General features: G+C 44.1%; 1 protein-coding gene and 1 long non-coding RNA gene across 7 annotated transcripts; one reads left to right on the top strand and one right to left on the bottom strand.

Moving 5' to 3' along the window:
• Positions 1–695: 695 nt before the first annotated feature.
• On the bottom strand, positions 696–11,029 carry zbtb18 (zinc finger and BTB domain containing 18). Of its 6 annotated transcripts, XM_030442098.1 has the most exons (3): positions 10,892–11,029; positions 8,645–8,770; positions 696–5,701 (listed from the first exon to the last, which is right to left on the bottom strand). In XM_030442098.1, the coding sequence occupies exons 2-3, from the start codon at positions 8,658–8,660 to the stop codon at positions 3,987–3,989; spliced, it is 1,731 nt and encodes a 576-aa protein (XP_030297958.1). In that variant the 5' UTR covers positions 8,661–8,770; positions 10,892–11,029; the 3' UTR covers positions 696–3,986. The 6 variants fall into 6 exon arrangements, with proteins under 6 accessions (XP_030297958.1, XP_030297959.1, XP_030297957.1 ...); XM_030442099.1 differs by lacking the exon at positions 8,645–8,770; XM_030442097.1 differs by lacking the exon at positions 10,892–11,029 and having other exon boundaries at positions 8,645–8,985.
• Positions 11,030–11,208: 179 nt separating this feature from the next.
• On the top strand, positions 11,209–14,744 carry LOC115596726 (uncharacterized). Its single transcript, XR_003986954.1, has 2 exons — positions 11,209–11,342; positions 13,525–14,744. It is a non-coding gene; the product is annotated as an uncharacterized LOC115596726 (long non-coding RNA).
• The last annotated feature ends 6,726 nt before the right edge of the window (positions 14,745–21,470 follow it).

Here is a 21,470-nt window from a genome sequence, read left to right as displayed (position 1 = left end):
CGCGTGAGTGTGCGCTGGGGGCTTACTGGAGGGACCATCTGTGGCCTAATGAACGCTGCTCCTTGGCCTCGGAGTGCAGGGGCTTTTAGTGCATCTGTACTAGCAGGTTTACTGAGCTACAATACATTAGCTAAAGCTGATTTCTTTACTGGAAAACTGTACTTGAGGAGCTTTGAAGGAGGCTCTGTGCGTGTGTGTGTGTGTTGCAGGGGCTTGGATCTCAACAAGCTGCTGCACATTTTCTTCTCAACTGCAGCCTACGACTCAACCGGTGCAGCAGATATATCAGGAGTTGTGCAGACACGCAAAAGCACACAGCGAGCGCACACACACACACACACACACACACACACACACAGCGAGCGTGCGGGCCGTCATGTCGTGTCCTTGCACATACACAACTTCCACCCACATCACAAGTCACTGAGGAACAGGACGACAGAACCTCCCGCAACCCATAAAACTGAATGTTTGTGCGAGACGGGGTTACACTACAAAACTGTGCTTGAAAATATGCTAATTTTAAGTATTAAGTTATGTTTGTAATTTTTAAATGGCTGTAGAGGAGCTGTGAGGTGAAACTCGGCGTCAGTACGAGCAGAAACAGATTTGTTGTAGGTGAAATAACCAAGTCGTAATGGATTCTTTTTTTTTTTTTTTTGGTCCAAAAAACAAACCAGAACGTCACACGCATGTTGAATTTCCAAGATTCTTATAATTTATTGCAGTTTGCACACAATTTAAAAATGTCAACAACAGCACACCAAAAAATTACAAAACTAAACACAATTAGAATTTACTCCCCTTGAGAGAAAAAAAGAAATCAACCCAACTATGATTGTCAAAGCTAAAAATGACTAAATCTGAAAAAAAGGAACATAAAAGAAAAAAAAAAGAAAAAGATACATTTTTAATCTCAAGAGGGAGCAAATATATCTGAATCAAAATCTGCTTGTTTTTTTTTTTCCCAGACAGTGATTGTCCTTTTTCATTTCACACCCCCCACCCTCCACCCTCCCGTCCGCCTTTCCATAAACTGTCTATGACATTTTTGAACATTTTATTTTTATACCTTTCTTTTTTTGAAAAAAAACAAACAAAACAAAACAAAAGAAAAAAACTCCCCCCCTTTTGTTTTCAAGTAAGCACAGCAAAAAAAGATGGAGATGTCTCGTCAGGGTGGTTACTTCACAGCGTCTTGAGCGGTTGACATCGCTCCACCCAACACTCACACTTCAAAAAATAAAAATAATAAAACAGCCCGGACTACAGCAGTTTAAGGCGGTCAAGTACAACCAGAAGAACAAAAAAAAAACAAAAAAAACAAAACAGCAGTAATGATGAAAACAACAGCAGGATGGAGTGAGCCCATATGCAGAGACGCTGCCAGTGAAGAAATAACGTTTTTTCGAGAAAAAAAAGAAAATTAGACGATGCGGTGCAAACTGCCGCAATGTCACCCACACTGTTGCATTGGCAAAGCCTGTAGGTGCCACCAGATGACAGGGCGGCACATAAACCCCCCCCCCCCCCACCACCACCACCCCAACCAACACATGCACATCAACGGGGGCGTGCACACATACATATCTACACACGCACACATATCTCAGTGAGGGGAAATGCGGAGCGATCACTTTTTTTCAGTAGTCAAATGTTTTTGGATTGTACAAACGCTTGACCATTATTTTGAAATTCAGAGGTTAAAAGGTAAAATTAAACTGATGTAGCCCCAAACACAACATTCACGTAAAAAATAAAGGTTCTCCAAATCACATGATCAAAATATAACAAGACATCATTTTCGGATAAATTCAATAAATTCCATGAATTCATACATGATTTTTAAACAACTATTTCCAATGCTCTACAGTATCAAATACTTCCATAGCGTCAAAAATGTTTTTTTTTTGTTTTTTTTTTAATAAAGGCATCTTTTCCGCAAAAAATCTGATTTCATGTCTTTTAGCTTAAAAAGGTGCATTCAGGCATGCCAATTCTCTCCCATCGATCGATCTCAAAGTGAGGATTATGTTTTAAGAGGGAACACACACACACACACACACACACACACACACACACACACGCACACACACACACACACACACACACACAGACGTCTTATCACATCCACGCCACTGAGTCTGCACCGAGTTGAGGTGGGTTATTGTATTCAATCAGCACCGCCTCGCTCAGCCCGACGCAACATCGTGACAAAGATATCTGACCCTTCAACTTTCAGCAGGACAGCTCATTTTCGGCCTCTCTCCTTCTTCCTTTTTTTTCTCTCCTTGTTATCCTTCAGCCAAGTCAGAGCCACATAACTGAACCAACGAGCGGAGACAATTAAGAAATGGCTTGACCACGTCTAAGAGCTGGAGAGGACGGAGACATGAGAGATGGCAAACAAACATACAGCAGTGGAGAAATCTAACGCCTGAGGAGGAGCAGGAGCAGGAAGTGCTGGGTGGACGTACATCTTCAGTAGGTTAAATTGACTGGTCATAACCAAGCCACACACACACAAACACACACACGCAGCAGAGAGATCAGTGCATATAGACACAGGCTTTAAAATGCTTCATCATATCGCTTCAACATCCGACGGAAACACATTCGGTAACATTCTTCTGGGAGCCCAGCGACAGACCTACGACAAGTAGAAAAAAAAAAACTTCTCACTGTCAGAAGTGTTCACATATTTCCCCCCTGATGCAAAAACCACAACTTAAAGGTTTAAGACGAAATCAAATTTTCATGCATTTTTTTCCACAGTCGTGAGAATAATATTCAGTTTTTCAACGGACCGCACCCTGGAGTAGTATTCACAAAGAAAAGAAAAAAGGAAAGCCCATTGTCAAATATTTGATCAATTACAATGTGTACAGTAATACAGCAAATTCACATTTTTATTTTAAAATATACAGGTTTGGACGTCATGCAACAACAGCAGGTCCCATTACAAAAAAAGTAACAAATAATAATAATAATAATAATAATAATAATAATAATCATTAATTTAAAAAAAAAAATTGTAACGGATTAAAGTTCTAAAACTATAGCAGAACAATATACAACAACCTTAAATTAAATACCTTTTCAACGAGATGTTTTAAAGACTGCCAGCTACATTTAAGAAAAATTCTATTAATAACAATAATAATAATAATTATTATAATAATTTGTAAAGGTCTTTTCATTTTTAGAAAATACTTCAAATTGATTGGAAGTGAAAAAAGGAGGCTGTGCATTGCATGAGTGCCATCAGTTTGTCTGTCAGTCAGTCAGTCAGCTTTAACCTGAACACACAACACCAAAGAGCTTAACAAGAGAAGCGGGGAGCGCTTCGCCAACAACACCTCCATGCCAGTAGAAAATAAAATTAATACACACAAAAACACACTCATACACACTCACGCTCGTCAGGTGAAATTTTTGCCAGAGTAGTGCAGTATCACACACACACACTTCTTCAAACTGTGTGTGTGTGTGGTGGTATCGACTCGTGGTGATCACAGTACCCGTTTAGTGTATTGTAATGCTTTTTCACTTCAGTGTGTTCGACCTGAACTCCTGCAGTGGTGTTTGCTGTCTGTGGAACTGGGACCGATACGCTGGCCAGCGTCGGAGTGTTGTGTCTGAGATGAAACAGAGCGAAAACTCTTCTAAAGGCGAGACATTCTCACTAGGACCCATGTCCTCAGACGCAATGAAAACCACCAAACAGAACTTATGAAAAATGAAAATAAAGAGTTCAGAATAAAGTAAAATAAAATTACCCCAAACAGCAACAACAAAAAAAAACTCAGTAGTAACATTTTCATGTGCTATTAAAGTGCAATTGAATGAGATTTTGCGACACACAAGAACATGACTCACTTGAACCCCAAACATCAAACTTTTCCACCTCCCTTTCACCTCCCCATGCCGCTCTGCCCTTCTTTCACTCTCTGCTCTTTCCCTTTATCAACCCCAACAGTCTGTCACTACTTCCACAGTTCCTGGGAACTGTCCTCAATCGCCCAATCCCTGACATTGGGCAGTGCCAGCGGTTCACTCTTCACTGACAGCGAGTTGACCAGTTCGCAATGGAACTTGCGAATGTGTCGGTAGAGGTCCCCGGACTGCGTGAAGCGCCGCTCGCACCACTTGCAAGCGTGCGGCTTCTCACGCGTGTGCACCACTGCGTGGCGGCTGAGGTTGTGTGAGTATTGGAAGCTCTTGCCGCAGGTGGTGCAGGTGTAGGGTTTCTCACCGGAGTGTGTCCGCTCATGGCGCTTCAGCGTGTACATGCAGGAGAAGGTCTTGCTGCAGATGGTGCAGGTGGGCACGTTGACGTCTCCAGCGGGCTTGGAGCGGATGCCCTCCTGCTCCCTGAAGTGGGAGCTGAGGTGGAGCTGGAGGATGTGCGGGGAGGGGAAAACCTTGTTACACAGCGGGCACATGAAGATCTGGGTATGTGGAGCTGACAGCATGTTGGAGACGTAGGGTAGCAAGGAACTATCCATGCTGGCTGCCTCAGCCTGGGCGCGCTCGTTTTCACCCCCCAGTATGTCCTCGTCATCTCCTGTGGCTGAAGGCTTCTCGTCCCGCTCCAGCTCTGAGGCCAGAGAGGCCTCTCGCAGAGCAGACAGGTGCGCCTCCAGGCCGAGCCTCCGCTGGGCCGACAGAGGCCCTCCGACCCCGTGGTGGGTCAGGCCCCCGTTGGTGCTGGGAACAGTCGCCTTGGTGATGCCGCTGTGCTCCATGTCATAGTCCCCACCTCCAAGCTCCTCTTCCTCGTCTGAAGCCACACCCCTCTCCACCTTTACCCTCACAGCCAATGGGCTCTGGAGGCTGTCGGGTGTAGCTGCCCCGCTGAAATAGGACTGGTGGTGGTTACTGTGGTTGCTACTGGCAATTGGCTTGACTGACAGATCCAGGACGCAGTCAACCGCATCATTTGACACCCTCCTGCCCCTGTGCCCTCCTCGAGAGCTCACAGAGCAGTGGGACCTCTGTGAGAGGGATCCGGTGGAGCTGGTGGGGCTGCCAGCCGGGGAGAGCAGCTTCCCTCCTTCCCCCAGACCTTCCCCAGTCTGCATCTCCGCCTCACCGCGCCCTGGGCTGGTTGTAGCCATGGCAGGTGTCCCTGATCTGTCTGCAGACGGCAGCCTCAGCCACAGCGGCCCTCCCTCTGCCTTTGCCTCCTCCTCTTCATCACTATGTAGCAGGTCCGCCGTGGCAGGCCGGCCTGTGGAACCATCTGATAAACTATCAGCCTTATCGGAGCAGCTCGACCCGCCATCTTCCTCCCGGCGCGTGCTGTCTGCCTCCGTCGTGGCCTTCTGCTTCAAACGTTTCTTACACACCTTGACAATGTCATACATGTGTAAGTAGCTGGCCGCTGCCAGCACATCCTCTACGGGAAGGTCCTGGAACTGCAGCTTGCCCTCATACATGAACTCCAGGAGCAGGGAGAAGGCCGGGGCTGTGACGATGTCACTGTTGAGGTGCACCACGTCTCTTTTGTCCAGCTGGTCCTTGTAGAAGAGGTGAAAGTACATGCTGCAGGACGCCAACACAGCACGGTGGGCCCGGAACTGGGCATCACCCACTAGCACTGTGGAGTCGCACAGGAAGCCCTGGTGCCGCTGCTCGCTCAGACACTGAAGTAAATGTCTGCTGTGGTCTGGGAACTCCATCCTGCCGTCCTCATAACCTGCAGCCACACAGAGACACAGAGGCAGAGACAAAGTTAGACACGTCTTATCAAGGTTGTACATTCATGTCAGACTTTAGATTTACACCTAGTGCGAGGTTTTAAAAGGGTTTTGCAGGATTTTGATTAAGTGCTGCATTTCAAATAAATAAGATAAATATGCAAACACAAAAGGAAACAATAAATGTAGGTGAAAGGCAGAAAGATAATTTAAACTGAACGACGACAGCAACAGAGAGGCTCTAAAGTAACTCTATTCAATTTTAAAATTAAATGTGTGTCTGAGGTAAAATTCAAGTGAATGTTGAGATCATGACATTGTTTTTTAATCATCACTTAGGTTTTTCTGTTAACAACACAATTTCTGTGAAAAAAATTATCTTAAACGAGGCCAATTAAAATAAAAACAGTGAAATGCGAGAGAGGAGAGACAAATGCCAAAAACACATATGGCATGAGACGCTGAACACAGAGAAGAGAACGAACAAGCGTAAAGAAAACATTGTAGATAGGTCAGTAAAAACAGGAAGACCGAGTATAAAAAAAGATTTTTTTTTTACACATAGAAAAAGTAAAATAAAATAAGACAAAATGCAGCAAGGATAACATTTAAAATCTGCTCATAATTTTGACGCACAGATGATTTTTTTTTGGTCACAATCTCAACATTAAGAGAAGCTTGCTCAAATTCAGATATACCACTCAGCTGCATGTGCACATTCCTCCGCACAATGATGCCAAATGCTGTTTTAATTTAACTAATTATTTACGTTATTTAAAATAAATTAAAAGAAAATTGGAAAGATGATATACTGATGATAATTACAATTAAAAAGAATAATAGTAATTGATAGTTTTAGTAATTAAAGAAAAACCCCTGATTCAGTTTTACCCACAGAACGACTTAATCTCAGGTAAACCAGCACCAGCGACAGATTCTTCCACTCTGTCTCTGCGTTCTCTTTTTCTGTATCTCTCTAACTCCTCTGCCTGCACTCCTGGATTGTCGCTGCTCCTACGCTGGTTATTTTTATTAACCCACTTTGGCCTGGCCTGGCACAGCCCTTTTAGGTAACCGGCTTTCAGCTGCACACACTGTCCTCACGTACGCAACACACACATACTCACACACACACACTTAGTACCAGCCTACCTACCAACCACCTCCACAGGCTAAGTCGAGCAGGAGAACTGTCCAATTGAAATAGCAGCGCTGAAAACAAAACAGCTTGTCCCTCGTTTAACCTGCAAGCGGCGGCTTTAGGTTTAAGATTAGACGACGGGGGGGGGGGGGGAAAGGCAGAAAAGTTGCAGCGATGCTCTTTTAAAAATGTGTCTGATTGATTAAATAAATCAACATCTAATCAGGCAAAAATTTCAGATGACAGACGGCGATGAGGAGAACGAAATGTGTAAAATCATTAAGTCCCACCTGTTAACCGAGTCGATTTGTCCTGCCTGAGAAAATACATCGGTCCCGCTCTGCACTGTGTTAACCAAAGCAGTTAAATCACCTCATCTGAATGAAGCTAAACCAAGAATGTCAGTGTGTGTGAGACTGTGTGTGTGTGTGTTGTTCATGTGTGTGTGTGTGCTCGCCCTCCGGCTCGTTCAGACTGCTTTTAATGAGGGGGCTTACGGGGACAAGGGTGTACCACCTCCCACCTCCTCCCCCCACCCCCCTCCTCTGTCCAGCCAAACCCCTCTGCCACCTCCTCCCTCTGCGCACACACACCATCCGTCACTCACACACTCCTTCCCATCTGAATCTTACAAGAAAAACCCTGCACATCCGCCCCATAATACAAACTGCCCTCTTCCTCAACCCCCCCACCCAAACCCTCCGCCCACCACCACCCAGAAGAGAAGATTTACAGTACAATCACTGTAAGTGCCCTGCTCGTCACAGCATCAATCCTAATCCTTAAAGATGGCTAAAAATAAAGACGGCGGTGGCGGCGGTGGGGAGGGAGCCCGTCGGCGGAGGCTCAGGAGGGCAGCACCCCGTCACCCTGCCCGCCCGGCCCTGTCCAGCCCAGCCCAGGCCAGGCAGGGGTCCGAGAGAGACACCCCCAGAGGGGAAGCGAGTGTGAGAGGGAGAGAGAGAGAGAGAGAGAGAGGCTGGGACGGCCGGGGAGGGAGGCTTACCCACATCTGATCCAGCTGACGGGGGCCATATGGCAGCTGCTAGCCAGATAAAGAGATTAAGACTAGGAGGGAGTGCGATTACAGCTGTCTAGCCAATTCAGGCAGCTCAAATCTGCAACTTCTAAATTAGTCTCCTCTACTCCAGCCGACAGGAGGGGAAAAAAAGAGGGTTGAGTAAACCGCACATGCTTTCAAGTAATTTTACAGCGGGTTAGATTTAACCAAAAGGGAAAAAAACAGATTAGATTATAAGGATTAAATAACGGCTCTCTTTGTTTTTTGCTCAAAGTTTGACTTTTTTTATTTTATCACCTAAAAAATAAGTTTATTTTTCTTTGCGCAAATTTAACTTATTAAAAAAAAAAGACTACAATTATTTTTTCAGTTGCAGCGCAAGTCAAAAAAGCATTATTTTAATGATGATGAGAACAACAACTACGCTTGATTTAAAAAAAAATTCCCAGATGCAACTTTGCTTTCAATTAATAAGCCTCTGAACACAATGCCTGACAACACACATAGGCAACAAAACAATAGCTAAGTTTTTAAATGCAGGTCTCCAGCCTACAAATAAAAACACAGCCGACTGTTCCCGGACTGCAATTACCCCTCAGACAGGCAGCACCGGCACAAGTTTACTACTGAAGCACTCACCAGCAGTTTCACACAGCGCTCACACTGCTTTGACACACCGGAGATCCCCACAACAAAACAGAATAACTACTCCACACACACACCACCCTGGACTCTCCTACTCACTCAAACACACACAAATGCGCACACACAAAACGATACCTGCAGCAGTATGCATCAACTTGATTAACTCCACTGTAGCAGAATAGCTGGGCTCTCTGGCTGGGAATGGCTGTGTATCTCTCTCTCTCTTTCTTTCTTGCTCTTTCCCTTCCTCGCTCGCTCTCTCTGAATCAATGAGTGGGTAGAAGAGGAGAGAAGAAGAAGAAGAGGGAGGCAGGCAAAAAAAAAAACACGCTGTTCAAACTGCGAGGGACAGATGCAAAGTGGAGGAGATGTTGGAGGGGGAACGAGATACCACCTCCCTCCTCCTCCTCCTCCTCCTCCTCCTCCTCCTAACTGGCGCTGATCGGCAGCCACAAACACACACACACACACACACACACACGCATACACAGCGTGCACACACACACACACAGAGCACTAACTCTCCCAGGCTGCCGCTGAGACTCACAATAAAGGACTGGGGAGGGGTGGAGGCGGTGGAGGGACGGAGGAGGAGGAGGTGGGGTGGATGGCAGCCTGTCAGCTGCTCTGACATCATCCTCAGATGGAGATGCTACCTCCAGCTGTGCTCTTTCTACAGCCATATGCTGCCTCCTCTACACTCCTGCCACCAGACTCCTCTTTCATTCTACCAACACCAACACCACGCAACTTTGTCTCTCTGGCTCTCTTTCTCCCCCTTTTTTCTCTCTCTCTGGGAAACAAAAAACACGGGTTTACTAAATGCAGCGGGATGCTGATTTGAAATTAGTTTACTCTCCAAAATCGCGCAAACCACAACCACCTACTGCTGCTCCCAGTACCATCAAGGAAAGGGAAAGTTTACAGGATATATACACAGAGGTTCTAAGTAACAACTGAACCTTTTTTCTTGTGATTTTTTTTTTCCCTTTCCGTCTTTCCTTTTCCAAACAAAGGCAAACACGCAGCACATTTGCAACTGACAGACGCACGCAGCTGATATTGTTTTCCACTTCTTTACGGTTCACCGCCGCTGCCTTGTCTTGTATTCATTCATTCACTCACTCATTCATCCACCCATCCATCCATCCATGCACCCCCCCGCCCCCCCCATCACGCTCGGACCCCCTTCTTCTTTCTCCGGACAAAAATGAAATGAGGAAACAATGGGAACAAGTCATGAAGAAAGAACCTAATGAGTGCAAACCCTGTTTAACAAAAAGGTATACAAGCCCTTAATAAGCCAGGGAGAAACTTATTACAACAGCAGCAACCTTATTTCACTTTCATTTTAGTGAAAACTTGAACAGTTAATAAAAGGTGCTTTCATTTTCTATTTATTGTAAGTTTAAGCACATATTATACTGAACGTATTTAGGCTTTTCTCACATACATGTCAAGCTAAATTATAAGAATAGTTCAGTTGATTTTCTTCCTCTTTGACTACAAGCATTTTCTGGATAATATAAGTGAACTTTTTCCTTAAAGTTTTCGGTTAATAAAAAATAAAACCCCCAAAACAAGACTTCTACAATCGTTCATAAGCTTAGGTGGAAAATTCAGCCCTGCTCTCAAAGCCGGGGACATTAATTTATCCGACTTAAACTTTAATTAACTTCGCCACTGGAGTTTCAGTTAGCATCTTTAATTACAGAGCAGGCTGCGACCATTTTTAATGTCTGTTTGGCAGAGTTTAAAATCGTGACAGCGCTGTATTTCCAACACATGGGACTCTTAGAAGTGAACAACATGATAAATAAGTTAGTTTTAAATTACACTGACACAGTGTTTAAGTTCATTTTACAGCAGGCAGACGCGATAATAAGAGAAGACGAAGCAGAAGGAGAAGCAGAAGAAGAAGAAGAAGAAGGAATTAGCATAAAAAGTCAAACTAGTGCTGTCAGGTTTCGAGACGGTCCCCGAACAAACTACCAACACATGAAGATTGTAATTACATTCTCAGCAGAAGACACAGCAAACACACACACACACACACACACACAGAAAGAGAGAGAAAGAGGGAGACACACACGGAGACACACTGACCCACGCAGCTAGCTAGTTATAGCCCGATCGTGGCTAACAAAAGTAAGGCGAAGAGGCTACAATATTGAGCTATTTACAGTTGTTCCGAAGGCCCCGGTGCTATGACAACAGCTGCTAAAACACCGCGAGGGGAGAGCTAACATGGCAACTATGAGTGCGTGGAGACAACACAGTCATGCTAAGGAAGGTTTAGCTACTTTTTCCCCTCCGTAACCCACCCTCTCTCCCTCCTGAGCCTCCCTTAATCGGACTCCGGTATTAAGAGGCAGCACTTACAGACAACACGGTCCAACGTCTTCCCCGCTTCCTCCGTCAAATCCTTCTTTTTTCCCCTTGGAGACACAACTAGATTGACTTTGGACTAATTTCCATAACAGGCTGCCGAGGCGAGCAGGCGGAGGGGACGGGGAGTCTAGCACTCTGCGGCGGCCAGATGTTTCCGAGCTGTTGCTGCTCAACTCGGGGCTGGGAAAAGGAGGCGAGTTGACTGGCACGGCGCGGAAGCCAATGGAGCCGGCGAGGAGGAAAGTGAAGGCAAATTGGAAGCGGCCCTCCAACAGAAGAGAGGGAGGGATATGTCTTCTTCTCTCGTCGGCGTAGGTTGACACCAGGCAACAACAACAGCAGCAGCACGCACAGTGAGAAGGCAGGAAAGAAGAAGCTGGGCCAAACCGACTGGTTCTGCGAGTCAGCGAGGCGGACTGGCGCAGCGCGGAGCGAGAGAGTGGTGAGAGGCGCGGTGCGCCATGGGTACTGTAGTCAAGCCGGAGCAGGAGGAGGGGGGGCGAGGGAGGCGGAGCTGATGTGAGCAGGTGCAGCACCTTGACAGGAAGGGAAAAACCCCTGCTGGTTTACAGAGGTGCTGCTTAAATATGGAACACAAAGACCTTTGATGAGGCTGTTTGCTACTGGCAAAACTACTAGGTGTTGATCAATGATTAAAACAGGTGCACCATGTAATATATATATATATAGGTTGTGTTAGCTACAGTTTGGCTTGTACCTGCAATTATAATAGTAAAGGTACAATTAATAAGATGTTGACGTTATGACATTTGTTAGCATGCTAAACACTTATTCCCGCCCCCTCCTTGTGAACCCAGTCGCCAGCGAAATTATGTTTGCAGTTCTCCAAGCTCCCAGTCCAGACCGCTAGGTGCACGGCTAACTGAGCTAAGTAGCTAAAAACAGGGGTACAACTTCCAGAGGTAAGACAAATTATGTCGCGTTAGCCGCAGTTTTTATACCTGTAGTTTTAATCCCCAGTGTGAAGCTATAACAGTTTTGACGTTATAGAATTTGTTAGCTTACTAAAGAGCTCGTCCCGGCCACTCCTGTTGAACCCCGTCGCCAGAAAATGATGTTAGCAGTCAACGTTTCTTCAAACAACATATACGTCCCAGGCTGACATTTTATTACATGTTATTACAAGCCAACAAGACTGCCAAGCAGCTAACAGTTCAAGTCACACCACTGGATATGTGGTTGAGGGACACCCGGGAATATTTCCAGACGTTTTTTTTGTGATGACAAAACCTCATTTTTTTAAGGAGACCTGAGGACATTCCCAGCTGTTTTTGTGGCGACCAAAACTAGCTAGAAATCCAGCTATTTTTCACAGAAAGTCGGGCCATCTCCATCTGTGATCGTGGTGACCAAAACAAGAGAGAGATGGAAAATTCAACCCAAACAAACGTAAAGCTGCAACATAAAGAAAAGCTCAGTTTTAACTTATCTGTGGTTGGACCATTCCTCAGCACTTCCCGTCTGTGGCACCTAACAAAGCCCATTGGTTCCTACTGAAGATTTGAATCTTTAAAAAGTACCTTGAATGTTGCTATGATTTTTATCACAATGAACACAACAAAATACATCAGTCTAATAATAATAAAGTTGTTCTAGTTACTACAAGTGTTGCTGCACTTTTGGCCCTGTTAGACTGTTTCCCATTTCCATACACCTTGGAAATAGGTGGAGTCATACAAGAAACCTCTGCTGTGCTTCTACACTGTAGTTTTAAGCAAATGACTCAGAACTGACTGAAGAGGAGACGTGTCAGTCATTTGGTTGTACAGCCCCAGATGTCATAGGGAAATAAGTAATAAAATGCTCATCGTAAGGTTTTGACTCTTAGGACTCTAATAATTCAGAACTGACTGATTTCTCTAATTTCAAATAAAACATCTCAAAGTTTTGGACATTTAGCTGGATTGAAGAGCTAAACTTGATCTCAAGTGATGGATGATTACCATTTTTGCTTGTGGCATGCTGTTGTTTTAGAAAACACTGAAGACATACAGGGGATAACCTCCTTTTTGTCCCACTTTAAGTCATGATACTGTCTGTCCGACACCTTCAGCACTGACTACAGTTTACATGCATGGCTGCCTTCAGTTTGCGATGTGCTGTCAGATTGACAGTCTGAGCTCTGCGAGTGGCAAGTGAAAAACCCCCAGCGACACAGGCTGCGGATACAGGGAAAATGTAGCTTTATGAAACAGGTTTGCTTTGTGGAAATAGAGAAGGATTTATTGTACATTTAAGGCATTAACCTCTTTTAGAGTCCCTAAAATTAACAGAATTAAAGGTGTTAAAAGGGAAGTAATAAATGAGTAATGTAGCCCAAGCAGGGATCGGTTTACGTAGAAGAGAAAGAGGCCTCTGGGGATTATAACAGGTATAACTCTCATGATTTACCACAATTATGACCAGCACTTTTCAGGGAAACTAAAGGCTCGCTGTGCCTCTCATGAAGAAATATAGAGGCTTTGTGTGGCAAGGCCTGTTTAACCTTTCAGTTGTTGCATGTTGTTGCATGTGCTCACACTCTACTGGTCTATCCTTTCGTATGAGTTTGTACTTCTATCTGCCCGAGGTTGATATTTATATAAAGAACGTGTCTTTTGCAGGGTGACGTGCTGCAGAGCCGGAGACATTTGGGCTGCAAGTTTCCTATGTGACATCCAAGAGAAGAGCGAAGCAAATCCAGGACACGGAGCAACATCAGCAGCAGTGTTTCTTGCTGTCCAGATAAAAGGCAATCTGTTTCACCATTTAGAAAGAAATGCAAGTTCAAGTGCTCAAACTCACGACAAAGGGGCTCCAAAAACACAACAAACAACGAGTTAATTGTGCTATAACAAGCTTAAATCATAAATAAGTCTGATCATTTGTAAGGGAGTGAGTCAAATCTAGACAAAAATGAATCATTTATAACACCACTGTTGTAAAATCATATCCAACAGTGGGTCACTGGGACAAAAAACCTCTGTCATGGGAGCCTTGACATGAAAACACTTCGAGCAGCTCTGGTTGCCTGAGCGAGTCGGCGGGCCTATTTGCATCCTCTAAACCCGTCCCAGTAAACTAATTGGCGTTACTAATAGGTGGCTGGATGAACCGCAGCCCCTGTATGATAATGAATTCACACGATCCGGTGTCATAGCTGAAGGAATTGTTAAAATGCTAATGAATGATGACCCTGTTATGTGTCCATCAATTTGGGGATCCACGTTACCAGCGCATTACAATGAGCCCCTTGTTCACGCACGAAAATACAATTAGGCCCACGGGCAGGAACAGTTCAACATGAGGCCTTTGCAGAAAATCACATTTAAGGACAGACTTTCAAAACTATTAGCTAATTGTATGAATTACGTAATAAGATATAAATAAGTATGTGTTTAATTGCAGGTTTGACTGATTTTTAAGCTTCATTTTTTTAATAATTCCTCTCACTGTGCAGGAAAATGTAACGTGTGGACGCTCCCCTTTGTAGCTCAGGCTGTAAAGAGAGAGCTGCACTCCATGTAGCCTTGCGTGTGAACACCTCAAGAGACTCCTGTGCAATTTTCCAAACTTCTTTCACCATTCTCGTTTTCCCCTCTCTGATCCACATATTGTTTCGCCACTGACAGATGCCAGAATACAGCCGAGCATGTGTGTGTGTTTGTGTGTGTGTGTGTGTGTGTGTGTGTGTTTTCATGTGAGCCAAAAAAGCACAACGAGCCTGATGTTTGAAATTATCTGTACTACTGTTTCATCCTCCGTACAGCTGAAGCACAAAGCACAAGGCAGGCTGGGATAAGAATTATAAAAGCATCCAAAAAGACAGAAATGCAGAGCAGAACTTCGGCAAAAGTTTGTGTTTGGGTTATTCAGTCCACACATCCAGGAATAGTCTCATATATTAAGAGAGAATCAGTCAGACCTTCCTCAAATCAGTTATTGGTGTCCTTTAAATATGAGTACATTTTGACATGTTTAAGAAAGTTACATAGAGTCCAATGTATTTGTGTGTGTGTTGTTCTGTTGTTCTACTTTCCACCTCTGGAGGTCGCTGTAGATCCCATGTTTTACACACTAATTCACTCTCTCTATTCAGCTCCTTAGGAAGCTTTGTTGGCCCGATATTTTGATCACAGTATAAAGGAAAGTGAAAAGTACATACAGCGAAAAACATTAAAGAGTTGTGATGTGCGGCACGGTTATTGGAGTTAACTAAAACTAAACTAAAAATCAGATGTGAAACAACATTTTAGTGAACTAGACTAAAAACAAAAAACAGAATTTGGGAGAAAAACAGAGCGCAAAACCGAATAAGTTCAAATAAAAACAGTACTGAAACTTATTGGAACTAAACTTAATAGACACCTTTCACATCAGACATTTTGTCCTGTCAAAGCAGGAAAAGCACAGGTGGAATTTTTTACATTCAATGTCGGCTGTGTTCTGTTAAGGTGAGCCAGTTGCCGGGCTCTGGTGTTGTGCAGGCTCACTTCACTCACATGGCGTACTGGAGGACTTAATTGAATGGAGCTATTGTTGTCGATACTGTTCACACTTCTGCTTTTTTTTTTTTACTGTTATGACAATTCTAAATGTCTGCTGTGAAAGAGGGGTCTTGTGAAAACAACAATTAAAAACCAAAATAAAACAAAAACTATGGTAGGTCGACGGGACATGGAAGGAAAAAAACTAGTCACCAAGCGCTTCAAGGTGGGAAATATTCAGGATCAAATCAAATCAATCACAATTCAGCCTCAGGAGGCTCTATAATTTGTCCAGTGTAAGACACCCATCTTAGACCTTAAACCATATATTATTACTGCAATATACAACTATACAATAAATAAGGAGTGATTATCTGTTTTGTTTAACCATATCAGTTCTTACACATGATTTCGCACTACATAGGCAAATTCTGTACCGTAAAATCCTTCCAGGCAACCAAAATTAAAAGTGTACAGAGCGACTAGGCTGCTCGTAATATGAGGCTGTTATTCACTTACATGAATACAGATTTGTTCCAAGATTTCGGCCTGCCCTTGAGCTGTTCCTTGAGCAGAAAACGTTTGAAAACACACCTTAGATCCTTGATTAAAGTGAGAGAGCGCTGGACCAGAATTGTATTTAATTTTTTCAGCAGGGAACAAAATGGAAGAAACCTCAGGAAGAGCCACAGAGGAGGGGTCTCTGCCGTGACGGACAGACTTGCGGTAGTTGTTAAACAAAGTATACAGATTACAATGATGAAATATCGGACACAAGTAGATTGTTGAAAATATCGGAAGATCCAGAAGGACACCTTTTCTGCCACAATCAGCTTGTTTTCCGTGTCCATTCTGTGTATTTCTGTTGCCTGCTTCCCACGAAAGTGTGCGATACTAATATTCAGCTTTTTATTGCAGAGAGCCGTGACTGCCGGTTTATTTTCTGTCTGAAGCAAAAAGCAAAAGCCTTTCATGTGTCTGGCAGATACAGAGAAAACCTCTGGCCATCCCTGAGACATTACGACTGTATGCTTCACAGACTCTGCCTCTCTGCCAGCATTAATTATATTTTGCTTGTCAACCGGTTTTAATATTCAAAGGTGTTCAGCAGAGACAGCTGTTCCGAAGAGATTCTGATGATGATCCTTATTTTTACCACTAAAATGCAGCATGAATGTCATCCCAGAGTACTTAATGGGGGAGTTCTTTATTGAAAAAACAACAAATTAGGTATTCTTGATATAAAACCTTTTATTTCATTACGTCTAAAAACAACTTTGTTATTTCTGTCTACAGGCACAGAAATATCGTTCCATCTGTTGCCGGCTTGCTGTGAATCTGACCTTTAATTTACTGGTAAATTTGGGGATCAAGATGTTTAAGCTCATTTGCATTCATTGTAAATTGTTTAGCTCTGCTTCAAAGCAGCAGGGGGCCGAAATAATGAAATAAACCCATAAGAAGCGGCTCTCGTGGGCGACGGAGAGCGCAGCATCTGAGATCATTGTCTCACTTCGTTTGACAGCTTATGATTTGGATTTGCGCACAGAATGTAAAGTAAGCTGGTTGTCGAATCACCTGTACAAGCCCTGGTGATATCAATCCATCCATCCATCCATCCAAGAGCCTCCCAGCTGCCTGCAGTAGACCACGTCTTCCCCTCATCATGCCTGTAATAGAGGCAAGCAAAAGGGGAGACTCTCTGGGAGACACTGGCTGGCTGACAGAGGAGGAGGAAGGGAAGGAGGGGAGCCAGACAGATGTTTGAATCTCAGCCCTGGGGCAGATGAGATCAATCCATCCTTCAAGGCAGACACAGAGAGATGGAGAGCGAGATGGAAGCGATGTCTATTAGTGCAATTGGCTGCCCTCCTTCCTCTCAGCATCCCAGACATCCTGATCCTTCTTTTTGTTGGCGAGGTGAGGAGCAAATCCAAACCCATTAAAGATCCAAACACCCTGAAAACCCCTGGAGCAGGCAGCCGCCGAGAGAAGGTCTATCAGCTCGGAAAAGATGCTGTTATCGGTGGAATAACACGAATCCTGTGTATGTGCACATCTTTCTTCTCCAGCTCGTATTTATGGTTTAAAGTAATGTGGGCATAAAACACTGCAACCAACAGGCGTTTTATTTTTAGCACTAGACGTACTGATCCTTTTGGTTTCATCAAAGGAACAGCAAAGAAATATCCACATGGAAGGCAGAACTTTTCTGACTCATTTTGAAAGAATTTTTATTGCGTCCTTGAGGTCTCTAGCTTAACATTTCATTTATTAAGCCAGATTTTATAAGTCTGACATAAAAAAAAAAAACCTGGGCTCTACATTTAGCATTGTTTGCACATCTACGTGGCAATTTAAAAAAAAGGATAAAGGTTGCTGTGACTATGTACAAAAAGTGACTGCACCTTTGTTAACAGCTGTGACCGCATCAGCCGGTAATGTTTTCAGTGTTTGTGTCTGTGTGTGTTTGTGTGTGTGTAATCATGTCAAAATGTGCTCCTTGTGACACCTTTTGTGAACTAACACAGAAGCGATTTTTAGTATTTTGCTAGATTTGTATTTGTCTGTCCATCTGTCCGTCTGGCGTTACACCCCTGTCTGTTTGTGGAAAGAGATTTGTCACAACCATGACAAAATACAGATGAAGTCATGAAACCTTACAGGTGTGTAGTTCACACAAAATGGAGGCAGAGTTGAAAGATGGCTATGGTCCAAGCAAGGGGGCCAGACTAAGGGGTAGAAAGTAGGAAAGGGGCCCTGACCCACATTTGTTTTGAGTTGTGGATTACTGTAACCCAGTTCCAATCATTCCTGTCTACTCTAGCAGTGTTTTCACCTTGTCTGTCTTGCTGTCTTTCTGTCTTTCTGTGGATAGATTTTTGTCGGCACAATAGCGTCAAAACCGTGCAAGACACTGTAAGGAAATGTAAGCGGTGAAGCTGAGACTAAAATAAAGACAGATCTCGAAGATGGGGTCAGTGCAAAGGGGCCTACTGCTACTACTTCTAACCCCAACCCACACATACACACACATTATACAGCCCTGGCCTACATTCATACATATATATATTCCTGGATCTACCACTGAAGCACTTTGCTTATATGTTTATATGGCTAAAAGTAAACTGTAATTTAACATCAGGTAACGGTACAGTAACTTTCAAGAGAGTCAGAGAGTGATGAAGGAAATCGGCAGAAATGTGACAAACTTTATCAAGTTGTCTGTGAACATTTCTTACCGAGTCATGTGAGACTGATTTCCATCTGCTATATCGGTGGTTTAACGATTATAAAAGCAACTCCCATGATCCCATGCGACAGCCCAATGTCATTGAACTAAGGCTGCGTTCACGTTGGCGTCAGAATTTGGAATCTCCTACTTTAACCCTCAAGCGTTCCAGGTACATTACACCAAAAGTGAAAAAAGACTTGACTGACTGTTAACAAAAGGATGTGTCTTTGGGGAGTGTTCTCAAGAGTGAACCCTCGGCAGTGCAGATTTTTTGCGTCTGTGAACGTAATAAAGGAGTGAAACAACCTAATTTTTCAGCACTTTCATTGCAACAAGTATAAAGTAGTAATTGTGACTTTCAGTGGTGTGCCATAGCTCTTTTTCTAGTCGGATGTTGGACATTTTTGAGTTCTGAGTTTCGCGTTTTGATTGAATGTTCCCTAGAGACTGAAATTACAAACCATGTGCTTGAAAACACAAGACATACCATAACCTTTACTCGAACTACAAAACCAACCCCTAAGCAGACCCCTGTCAGACACTCCTGCACCAACAGGAACCAACACAGGCTCCTCATCTCCGTCAGAACCTCGAAGAAATATTCAACCACCTTATTTCCCAGCTGCTGGGAGGGAGTCTGTCCATATAGTTTAATGATCTGATCATCTGGCCCAGTGGTGCTGCTGTTGTAGGAGTCTGGAATGCAGCCATTTTGACTGAGTGTAAAATATTCATGAACTACCAATGGTACCCCATCTGACTGGCTGGGGAACAGCTGCTGGGTCTCTGTGCCTCTAGAGGTGCAGCATCTGTCCATTTGAGGAAAGTGAATATGTGTTTGTGTAAGTGCATGCTGGAGTTTACATGCGTGAGTCTGCGTGCATGCCTGCCTTTCTCTAGACATGCATGTGGGTATGAGAGCACACACTCTGATGTGTGTGTGTGTGTGTGTGTGTGTGTGTGTGTGTGTGTGTGTGTGTGTGTGTGTGTTCGTGTCTCAGGGGGACGAGACATCAGGAGAAACAACTGTGTATTTAACTTAGTTTTCTCCAGATGGTGGAGGATCATTTTAGAAATAATCAAAAAGCGAGTCTCATCTATCAGGATCTGTGCTTGTCAATCAAACACACACACAAACACACACACACACACTCACACAGGGAGAGCAGCGTTGGTGCAGTCACTGTGTGATGTCCTAAAGTAAATGTTGTCAGTATCTACCATTATATATGTATCTGTTTGTGTCTCAGCATCAGCACATCACAGTCTAGCAGTCTGTATGTATTTGTGTGTGTGTGTGTGTGTGTGTGTGTGTGTGTGTGTGTGTGTGTGTGTGTGTGTGTGTGGGCTGTTCGCACCCGTGCGTGTGAAGCTCACACAGAGCTGTGCAGCGCTGGCTGTGGTTGTATGATGGACATCTGGAAGCTAAATTGGTTAATGGCGCCTCCAAGCCAACAGCCAGCCGGCCGTCCCCTTGCTGAGCTGAGAGAGGGGTGTATGTGTGTGTGTGTGTATGTGTGTGTGTGTGTGTGGCAGGGGGTAGGCTGGAGTGTGGTGGTGGTGGTGGGGGGGGGGACTCTACATCTGGCCAGCCGTCCTGCCACAGACAAAAACCCCTGCTGGACATTTAGGGGCTTTTCCCATCCAGATTCTTCTTTTTTATTGTGTTTTATCCTCAGAGTACACTCTAAACAAAATCAAATTTGTTGTGCTCAGACAGGAGAAAAACTGCTGCCTTTTAGACTATAAAGAACAAACACATTTGACTCTGTTAGCCAAACCACAACCCATCGTTGCATGAGACTGAGTTTTAATGCTGTTTGATATTTAGAGTGCCACTTTTTAGACCCATGTCTGCTTTCATAGTGAGTCAAGAGCACCCAGCCGTCTAGGAACACTTCTTTGTATTAATTTCATTATTTTCTATTCTTTTTATTAAAAAAAGATGGCAGCAACAACACACACGGTCAGCGAGGCGGTCAGGTAGGTCAAGAATGAGATCAAGTGGATCGGGGCCAAGGCAAAATGTGATGATGTGCGACCAGGGTTGTTTGTTAGACTCACGCTTTGAGCGATGAAGGACCCATTTCTGCCTTCGTTCATTACAGCGATAATGTGATCGTGATTCAGCAGGTTTAGCAAAGCACCCATAATCACTGTAAACAGCGTCCAGGGGAGTGCTATGGTACTTACTTCTACATGGGTATGATGGGAAATATTTTGTAGTGAAAATAAGAGATGACAAACAGAAAGGAAAATGACATAACAACACTGCTCTGTAGGTATACGAACACCACAAAAGCTGCCATAGCAACCGCTGAAACACGGCCAGTACGGGAGCTGAAATCACCTACAGATTGAAATGCTACATGGCTCTTACATATGAGGAGTTCCTTCCTTGAAGTGGCTGCCGTTTTGTATCATCACTGCATTCAGAAAAAAAATAAAAAGCTAGTTCCCCAGTTTATTTGTGTTTTTGAAAATACACAGGATGCTTTGAAAGGAGTTCTTGATTTCTAAAAGCGAGATATGGAGATGGTCAGGCTCGCTGCAGCTGTTAGATCTGTCCAGGCAGAACAAACACACAAACAATGAGCGAGGGAGAGTGGGAGAGAGGGAAACACTAACATGGCCAGAGCTTTAAATAAATACAGCCACAGCAGATGCACAACAGCGGAGTCCAAGGCAAAGACTGCACAAACAGCGCTGTGATCTCCTCAAATCTTCAGTGTAAGATCTCAGGGATCATGTTTGAAATGAAAAGTGCCACTGTAGCCTCTGTTCTGTTCTGTTCTGTTCTGTCTGTCTTCCTGCCTGCCTGTCTCTCTCTCTCTCTCTTCAGTCCAGA

The sequence above is a fragment of the Sparus aurata genome, chromosome 15 (assembly GCF_900880675.1).
Source record: "Sparus aurata chromosome 15, fSpaAur1.1, whole genome shotgun sequence".
NCBI classification, from domain to species: Eukaryota; Metazoa; Chordata; class Actinopteri; order Spariformes; family Sparidae; genus Sparus; species Sparus aurata.
Note: the sequence above shows the minus strand (reverse complement) of the source record. Positions and strands in the feature narration are given on the sequence as shown.

What these genes read in the sequence shown, in the direction of transcription:
- zbtb18 (XM_030442096.1), bottom strand. Translation starts at nt 7,173, where the DNA reads ATGTATTTTCTCAGGCAGGACAAATCGACTCGGTTAACAG. An exon ending in CAAATCGACTCGGTTAACAG is followed by an intron (nt 5,702 to 7,133) that starts GTGGGACTTAAT and finishes GTGTGGCTGCAG; the next exon opens with GTTATGAGGACGGCAGGATG.